The sequence below is a fragment of the Oncorhynchus mykiss genome, chromosome 23, assembly GCF_013265735.2.
Source record: "Oncorhynchus mykiss isolate Arlee chromosome 23, USDA_OmykA_1.1, whole genome shotgun sequence".
Classification (NCBI taxonomy): Eukaryota; Metazoa; Chordata; class Actinopteri; order Salmoniformes; family Salmonidae; genus Oncorhynchus; species Oncorhynchus mykiss.
In genome coordinates, this window is record NC_048587.1 from 2,316,904 (window position 1) to 2,327,930 (window position 11,027).

The 11,027-nt window shown below is 39.9% G+C and overlaps 1 protein-coding gene across 1 annotated transcript; it reads right to left on the reverse strand.

The window, feature by feature from the left end:
* Window positions 1-6,060: 6,060 nt before the first annotated feature.
* On the reverse strand, window positions 6,061-7,675 carry LOC110519246 (2-aminoethanethiol dioxygenase). Its single transcript, XM_021596423.2, has one exon. The coding sequence runs from the start codon at window positions 7,381-7,383 to the stop codon at window positions 6,628-6,630; it is 756 nt and encodes a 251-aa protein (XP_021452098.1). The 5' UTR covers window positions 7,384-7,675; the 3' UTR covers window positions 6,061-6,627.
* Window positions 7,676-11,027: the final 3,352 nt, after the last annotated feature.

Consider the following 11,027-nt stretch of genomic DNA (forward strand, 5'->3'; position numbering starts at 1 on the left):
AGATCTTTACCGTTGTTCATGTAGAGATCTATACACACAGGACATCCAATAATAATAATAATAATAATACGTTAAATAAAGAAAATAAGAAAAATAATAATCTAAAGTATATACTTTGATCATCCAAAACGAATGCCGGTAGTCCGATCAACATTAAAAACTAATGCCGGTAGTCCGATCAACATTAAAAACTAATACCGGTAGTCTGATCAACATTAAAAACTAATACCGGTAGTCCGATCAACATTAAAAACTAATACCGGTAGTCTGATCAACATTAAAAACTAATACCGGTAGTCCGATCAACATTAAAAACTAATGCCGGTAGTCCGATCAACATTAAAAACTAATACCGGTAGTCTGATCAACATTAAAAACTAATACCGGTAGTCCGATCAACATTAAAAACTAATACCGGTAGTCTGATCAACATTAAAAACTAATACCGGTAGTCTGATCAACATTAAAAACTAATGCCGGTAGTCCGATCAACATTAAAAACTAATACCGGTAGTCTGATCAACATTAAAAACTAATGCCGGTAGTCCGATCAACATTAAAAACTAATACCGGTAGTCTGATCAACATTAAAAACTAATACCGGTAGTCTGATTAATACCGGTAGTCTGATCAACATTAAAAACGAATACCGTAGTCTGATCAACATTCAAAACTAATACCGGTAGTCTGATCAACATTAAAAACTAATACCGGTAGTCTGATCAACATTAAAAACTAATACCGGTAGTCTGATCAACATTAAAAACTAATACCGGTAGTCTGATCAACATTAAAAAAGAACAAAGAGTTGATTGAAACCACAGGATATAGCAACATCTCATGTACAGTATCTTTGTAAACTTTTTTGATTGTAGACAACCGTTGAATGACAGACACACACAACAGGTTGATACAGTAAAGGCCACTTTATAGATCAACAGAACGCAACAGTCAACAGAAAAGGTCGTGGACATTCTACCTGCCACCTAAAGATTTGTCATGAAACATACATGAAACATATCCATGAGACAGTAGATTGTGTTTCCGAACACCAATCAAACGATAGGCCTAAACAACTTTAAACTGAGTTATATGTCACCAACAAACTGTCTGTCAAAGTCATTTGTGTCATGGTCAAAACATGTTGCTACAACAGTAGCTAGGAAGGGGAGAAGTCTGTCTATAATAAAGAGCTGCTCTGCCTTCTTAACAACACTATCAACAAGGCAGGTCCTACAGGCCCTAGTTTCTACCTTCTTAACAACACTATCAACAAGGCAGGTCCTACAGGCCCTAGTTTCTACCTTCTTAACAACACTATCAACAAGGCAGGTCCTACAGGCCCTAGTTTCTACCTTCTTAACAACACTATCAACAAGGCAGGTCCTACAGGCCCTAGTTTCTACCTTCTTAACAACACTATCAACAAGGCAGGTCCTACAGGCCCTAGTTTCTACCTTCTTAACAACACTATCAACAAGGCAGGTCCTACAGGTCCTAGTTTCTACCTTCTTAACAACACTATCAACAAGGCAGGTCCTACAGGCCCTAGTTTCTACCTTCTTAACAACACTATCAACAAGGCAGGTCCTACAGGCCCGAGTTTCTACCTTCTTAACAGTACTATCAACAAGGCAGGTCCTACAGGCTCAAGTTTCTACCTTCTTAACAACACTATCAACAAGGCAGGTCCTACAGGCCCTAGTTTCTACCTTCTTAACAACACTATCAACAAGGCAGGCCCTAGTTTTGTTGCACTGGGAGGACTGTTCAGTCATGTGGTCAGGTGCCACAAAGAAGCACCAAGCTGTCTGTTTGAACTACTGGCACACAGCTCAGACACCCAACATACCCCACAAGACATATCACCAGAGGTCTGTTTGAACTACTGGCACACAGCTCAGACACCCTACATACCCCACAAGACATACCACCAGAGGTCTGTTTGAACTACTGGCACACAGCTCAGACACCCTACATACCCCACAAGACATTCCACCAGAGGTCTCTTCACAGTCCCCAAGTCCAGAACAGACTATGGGAGCAGCACATTACTACATAGAGCCATGACTACATGGAACTCTATTCCACAGTACTACATAGAGCCATGACTACATGGAACTCTATTCCACAGTACTACACAGAGCCATGACTACATGGAACTCTATTCCACAGTACTACATAGAGACATGACTACATGGAACTCTACTCCACAGTACTACACAGAGCCATGACTACATGGAACTCTACTCCACAGTACTACATAGAGACATGACTTCATGTAACTCTATTCCACAGTACTACATAGAGCCATGACTACATGACTACATGGAACTCTACTCCACAGTACTACATAGAGACATGACTTCATGTAACTCTATTCCACAGTACTACATAGAGCCATGACTACATGACTACATGTAACTCTATTCCACAGTACTACATAGAGCCATGACTACATGACTACATGGAAATCTATTCCACAATACTACATAGAGCCATGACTACATGGAACTCTATTCCACAGTACTACATAGAGCCATGACTACATGGAACTCTATTCCACATTACTACATAGAGCCATGACTACATGGAACTCTATTCCACAGTAGTACATAGAGCCATGACTACATGGAACTCTATTCCACAGTACTACATAGAGCCATGACTACATGGAACTCTATTCCACAGTACTACATAGAGCCATGACTACATGGAACTCTATTCCACATTACTACATAGAGCCATGACTACATGGAACTCTATTCCACAGTACTACATAGAGCCATGTTTACATGGAACTCTATTCCACAGTAGTACATAGAGCCATGACTACATGGAACTCTATTCCACAGTAGTACATAGAGCCATGACTACATGGAACTCTATTCCACAGTACTACATAGTGCCATGACTACATGGAACTCTATTCCACAGTACTACATAGAGCCATGACTACATGGAACTCTATTCCACATTACTACATAGAGCCATGACTACATGGAACTCTATTCCACAGTACTACATAGAGCCATGTTTACATGGAACTCTATTCCACAGTAGTACATAGAGCCATGACTACATGGAACTCTATTCCACAGTACTACATAGAGCCATGACTACATGGAACTCTATTCCACAGTACTACATAGAGCCATGACTACATGGAACTCTATTCCACAGTACTACATAGAGCCATGACTACATGGAACTCTATTCCACATCAGGTAACTGATGCAGCAGTAGAATCAGATTTAAAAAACGGGTAAAAATACACCTTATGGAACAGCTGGGACGGAGAAGACACACACACACACACACACACAGGTACAGACACATATACAGTGGGGCAAAAAAGTATTTAGTCAGCCACCAATTGTGCAAGTTCCCCCACTTAAAAATATGAGAGAGGCCTGTAATTTTCATCATAGGTACAATTAAACTATGACAGACAAAATGAGGGAAAAAAATCCAGAAAATCACATTGTAGGATTTTTAATGAATTTACTTGCAAATTATGGTGGAAAATAAGTATTTGGTCAATAACAAAAGTTTATCTCAATACTTTGTTATATACCCTTTGTTGGCAATGACAGAGGTCAAACGTTTTCTGTAAGTCTTCACAAGGTTTTCACACACTGTTGCTGGTATTTTACCCGGCCAAACTGACCAATCAGGGTGGGAAAGGCCTTGGTCAGGGACGTGACCAATAACCCATTGGCAGTGGTGGAAAAAGTACTCAATTGTCATACATACCTTAATAGAAAAGTACTCAATTGTCATACATACCTTAATAGAAAAGTACTCAATTGTCATACATACCTTAATAGAAAAGTACTCAATTGTCATACATACCTTAATAGAAAAGTACTCAATTGTCATACATACCTTAATAGAAAAGTACTCAATTGTCATACATACCTTAATAGAAAAGTACTCAATTGTCATACATACCTTAATAGAAAAGTACTCAATTGTCATACATATCTTAATAGAAAAGTACTCAATTGTCATACAGACCTTAATAGAAAAGGACTCAATTGTCATACATACCTTAATAGAAAAGTACTCAATTGTCATACATACCTTAATAGAAAAGGACTCAATTGTCATACAGACCTTAATAGAAAAGGACTCAATTGTCATACATACCTTAATAGAAAAGGACTCAATTGTCATACATACCTTAATAGAAAAGGACTCAATTGTCATACATACCTTAATAGAAAAGGACTCAATTGTCATACAGACCTTAATAGAAAATGACTCCAGTAAAAGTGGAAGTCACCCAGTAAAATACTATTTCAGTAAAAGTCTAAAACCATTTGTTTTTAAATATACTAAAGTATCAAAAGTAAAAGCATGAATAATAAAAAATAACTTCTAATAAGCAAACCAGACGGAGCAGTTTTCATATTTTATTTATTTATTTACAGATAGCCAGGGTCACACTCCAAAACGCAGACATCATTTAAAAACAAAGCATTTGTTTTTAGTGAGTCTGCCAGATCAGAGGCAGTAGGGATGACCAGGGATGTTCTCTGTTTAGTGAGTCCTCCAGATCAGAGGCAGTAGGGATGACCAGGGATGTTCTCTGTTTAGTGAGTCCTCCAGATCAGAGGCAGTAGGGATGACCAGGGATGTTCTCTGTTTAGTGAGTCCTCCAGATCAGAGGCAGTAGGGATGACCAGGGATGTTCTCGGTTTAGTGAGTCCTCCAGATCAGAGGCAGTAGGGACGACCAGGGATGTTCTCTGTTTAGTGAGTCCTCCAGACCAGAGGCAGTAGGGATGACTAGGGATGTTCTCTGTTTAGTGAGTCCTCCAGACCAGAGGCAGTAGGGATGACTAGGGATGTTCTCGGTTTAGTGAGTCTTCCAGATCAGAGGCAGTAGGGATGACCAGGGATGTTCTCGGTTTAGTGAGTCCTCCAGATCAGAGGCAGTAGGGATGACTAGGGATGTTCTCTGTTTAGTGAGTCCTCCAGACCAGAGGCAGTAGGGATGACTAGGGATGTTCTCTTGATAAGTGTGCGAATTGGACCATTTTCTGTCCTGCTAAGCATTCAAAATGTAACGAAGTACTATTGGGTGTCAGGGAAAATGTATGAAGTAAAATTTAAATGTTTTTCTTCAGGAATGTAGTGAAGTAAAAGTCAAAAATATAAATAGTAAAGTACAAATACCCCCAAAAACGACTTAAGTTGTATTTGAAAGTATTTTTACTTAAGCACTTTACACCACTGATGGTCACTGACAGAGCCCTAGAGTTCCTCTGTGGAGATGGGAGACGCTTCCAGAAGGACAACCATCTCTGCAGCAATTCACCAATCAGGCCTTTATGGTAGAGTGGCCAGATGGAAGCCACTCTTCAGTAAAAGGCACATGACAGCCCGCTGGAGTTTGCCAAAAGGCACGTAAAGATTCTCAGACCATGAGAAACAAGATTCTCTGGTCTGATGAAACCAAGATTTAACTCTTTGGCCTGAATGCCAAGCATCACGTCTGGAGGAAACCAGGCACCATCCCTACGGTGAAGCATGGTAGTGGCAGCATCATGCTGTGGGGATGTTTTTCAGCGGCAGGGACGGCAAGACTAGTTAGGATCAAGGCAAAGATGAATGGAGCAAAGTACAGAGAGATCTTTGATGAAAACCTGCTCCAGAGCGCTCAGGATCTCAGACTGGGGCGAAGGTTCACCTCCAACAGGACAACGACCTTAAGCACACAGACAAGACAACACAGGAATGGCTTCGGGACAAGTCTCTGAATTCTTATGTAAATGTGAAATTGTATTTTTTTTATTTGTAATAAATTAGCAAAACTTTCTAAAAACCTTTTTTTGCTTTGTCATTATGGGGTATTATGATGTCATTATGGCGTATTGTGATGTCATTATGGGGTATTGTGATATCATTATGGCGTATTGTGATATCATTATGGGGTATTGTGGTGTCATTATGGCGTATTGTGATGTCATTATGGGGTATTGTGATGTCATTATGGCATATTGTGATGTCATTATGGGGTATTGTGATGTCATTATGGCGTATTGTGATGTCATTATGGGGTAGTGTAGATTGATGAGGAAAAACAATTTAATATATTTTAGAATAAAGCTGTTATGTAACAAAATGTGAAAAAAGTCAAGGGGTCTGAATACTTTCCGAAGGCACTGTATATGCAGTAAGGCTATAGGTAGAACTTTCAGCTGTCCCAAAATAAAAGCCTTCAATTATAAACAAAGCTAGTGTTTACACATACACACATTTGTTTGGAATAAATCAATGAAAGATAGAAAATGTAGTGTGCACATGGAAACTAGACATGATAAATGCTTTCAAAGTTTACATTCAATATTCACATAAGGCATATCACATTTTCAGTTACAAACAAATGTTGTTAAGAGAATAGGACGTTTCTGAGCCTGTTCAGGATGAAAACATCTTATTTGGAAGTTTACAGGAGAAGGTTCAATACTTAAACAAAAGGCCTGTCCCAGAGACATTATCCACCTGCAGTTCATTCACCTGCTACAACTCATGTCCCAGTCACAGTGATTCAGTCTTTTGAAAGTCCTCCGGCAGCCCCTATTTGGTCGCAGGTATCCCTGCCTTTACAACACCGACATTAGAAGGAAACCTTGGGCCCGGGGTATGGTTCACCCCCACACCAGAAGCCATCAGGCTGGCCTATCTCTAGTAACCACGTCTCTTCCTCCCACGGCTGCTGCGCCTCTACCTTACTGTCTGCGTCGGGAACAGTCTGTAGGACTTTATAATAATGACAGTCCCTCCCATCTTCAGGGTCATACGGAGGTGCCAGGATGTCGAGGAAAGCAGCCGGTCCATCCACCGTGTCGATCTGATGCAGGTTCTCCCTCTGTGGGGTTAAGATACACGGACTACTGTCATGGGTGAACCACATGGTTGACCGGAGCACAGCCCGCCGCAGAGAGTCCTTCTGGAACGGCAGCAGCGGCGGGTCGAACTGGGTCTCACTCTGCACCTGGTCCGAAGGTTTATCCAACAGGTCAAAACACCTGATACTGACTTTCCCGTATAGAACCTTGAGCATCCCGTTCATACCGGGGTGGTCGTGGAGCGGGATGGAAGCCCCGCTGTTCAGTAGAAACACCCCCATACTGAACGACTCCGTCTCGCAGATGTGCATGTACGTGACAGGTGGGTTGTGTTCGGAATGGGAGCCGTTCGGTTTCATCTTCAGGTCTGCAGTCCTGACTTCCGTCAGCAGGGTGATTAGATCCCCCCGGTTGTCCAATAATACTTTGTTGTCCCCAATTGCGGATGCATTGAAATCTTTAAATGTGATATTGGCTTGGCTGGCTATTTTCTGAATGAGAGACTTCTTGTTATCCCGTGGCATTTTTCATGTGGAGACAAATCCGACGCTTATCGATGCTTGTTTTCTTCAGACGCAGCTGAGCTACAGGCAGCAGAAACGGACCGAGTTGGAAACGCTCTTTTCTCCTCGAATCTCGCACAATATCGTCACTCCAGGATGGGACCGCGTTCAAACGAAATAAATGCGCGTCTAAAGTTATACTGTAACGTTTTTCATGGTAAATAAATATGGTTTTATCTCCAGAGAATATTCACGGTCCAGAATCATTTCCAAGCCTATCTGATCGTCACGTCCGCAGTGACAGCGAGCACATAGAGGCAATGCATTTTGGATCTTGAAGTTTAATTTAAAAGTCGTGCAATATATTTCTGTAATTACCCGCACAAAAAATAACTATACGATTATCCAATCCCTTCACTCAACAGGAGTTGTGCCGGGGAAAATATGATTCTCACATATGCTCCTATTATAAGAGAAAAACAATATTGTCCTTTATAAAACCACTACAATTCCCACCGCCTGTCGGGCTTCCGGAGAGGCAGAGAGGGCAAGAGAGGATGGCCAGACAGGCCATTCAACCCGCTCCCCTCCTCCCAGTTTATCCCCTCTCTGTCGCTCTCTTCTGGGATGAGGGTTTCTCTTTTTCTCACTTTATTCAGCAACACTTTATGACGTTTTGATGAGTATTGACTTTGTTACAAATACATGTTAAGAGGCTAAGATACTTTAGGCACAAGTAGATCGAATGCACATATGATGGACAGGTGACATACCACGAAGGGTTATCTGATCAGAGGGGACTGTTTCACATTAGAGCACAACAACATTAATTATACCACTTTGCCTCAGATCAATAAATGTGAAATCTTATACTATAACATACTACAAGATACTACACTACACTTTACTACACTGCTCTACACTTCACTATACTGTACTGTACTATACTATACTATAATATACTACACTATATATACTATAATATACTACACTGCTCCACACTACAATATGCTACACCATAATATACTACACCTCTCTACAGTACACTATACTATAATATACTATAATATACTACATGATACTACACTACAGTATACTATACTAAACTACACTAAACTATACTATACTACACCACACTGCTCTACACTATACTATAATATACTACCCTACACTACACTGCACTATAATATACGACACACTACTACACTACACTGTACTATACTACACTGCTTGACACCACACCACAATATACTATAATATACTACATGCTACTACACTACACCACAATATACATGATACTACACTACACTATAATATACCACATGCTACTACACTACACTATACTAGACAATGCTATACTATGCTATACTGCATGATACTACACTACACTATACTACACCACACTATACTATAATGTACTACATGATACTACACTACACTATAATATACTACTTGCTACTACACAACACTATACTAGACAATGCTATTCTACACTATACTATAATATACTACATGCCACTGCACTACACTATACTAGACAATGCTATACTACACTATACTGTACTATAATACACTATACTACACTACACTATACTAGACAATGCTATACTACGATATACTATAATATACTACATGCTACAACACTACACTATACTACACCACACTATACTATGCTATTCTGCATGATACTACACTACACTATAATATACTACAAGATACTACACTACACTATAATATACTGCATGCTACTACACTACACTATACTAGACAATGCTATACTACACTATGCTATAATATACTACATGCTACTACACAACACTATACCAGACAATGCTATACTGCACGATACTATAATATACTACATGCTACTACACTACACTATACTAGCCAATACTAGACAATGCTATACTACACTTTACTGTAACATACTACATGATACTACACCACACTATACTAGACAATGCTATACTATACTATACTATAATATACTACATGATACCACACTACACAATCCTAGACAATGCTATACTACACTATACTATAATATACTACATGACACTACACTACACGATACTAGGCAATGCTATACAGTAGCATACTATACTATACTACACCACACTATACTATACCGCTCTACACTATACTTTACTATGCTACACTGCTCTACGCTATACTATACTACACTATACTATGCTACACCGCTGTACGCTATATGATAATATACTTCACTATACTGTAATATACCACACCATACTATAATATACTACACCATACTATAATATACCACACAATACTACACTATACTATAATATACTACACTATACTATACCATAATATACTACACCATACAATGATATGCTACACTATACTATAATATACTACACAATACTATAATATACTACACTTTGCTATAATATGCCACACTATACTCTAATATGCTACACTATACCACACACTACTACACTATATTATGTGCTACACCATACTATAGTATGCTACACTATACTATAGTATACTACATTATACTACACTATGCTATAGGATACTACACCATACTACACCTCTCTACGCTATAAGATAATATTCTTCGCTATACTATAATATACTACACTCTACTATAATATACTACACTATACTATAATATACTGTGCTATACTAGAATATACTACCCTATACTATAATATACCACACTATACTACTACTGTACATCCCTAATGGCACCCTACATCCCTAATGGCACCCTATACCCTACTGTACATCCCTAATGGCACCCTATTACCCTACTGTAGGTCCCTAATGGCACCCTATTACCCTACTGTAGGTCCCTAATGGCACCCTATTACCCTACTGTACATCCCTAATGGCACCCTATTACCCTACTGTACATCCCTAATGGCACTCTATTACCCTACTGTACATCCCTAATGGCACCCTATTACCCTACTGTACATCCCTAATGGCACCCTACATCTCTAATGGCACCATATTACCCTACTGTACATCCCTGATGGTACCCTATTACCCTACTGTACATCCCTAATGGCACCCTATTACCCTACTGTACATCCCTAATGGCACCCTATTACCCTACTGTACATCCATAATGGCACCCTACATCCCTAATGGCACTCTATTACCCTACTGTACATCCCTAATGGCACCCTATTACCCTACTGTACATCCATAATGGCACCCTACATCCCTAATGGCACCCTATTACCCTACTGTACATCCCTAATGGCACCCTATTACCCTACTGTACATCCCTAATGGCACCCTATTACCCTACTGTACATCCCTAATGACACCCTATTACCCTACTGTACATCCCTAATGGCACCCTATTACCCTACTGTACATCCCTAATGGCACCCTATTACCCTACTGTACATCCATAATGGCACCCTACATCCCTAATGGCACTCTATTACCCTACTGTACATCCCTAATGGCACCCTATTACCCTACTGTACATCCATAATGGCACCCTACATCCCTAATGGCACCCTATTACCCTACTGTACATCCCTAATGGCACCCTATTACCCTACTGTACATCCCTAATGGCACTCTATTACCCTACTGTACATCCCTAATGGCACCCTATTACCCTACTGTACATCCCTAATGGCACCCTATTACCCTACTGTACATCCCTAATGGCA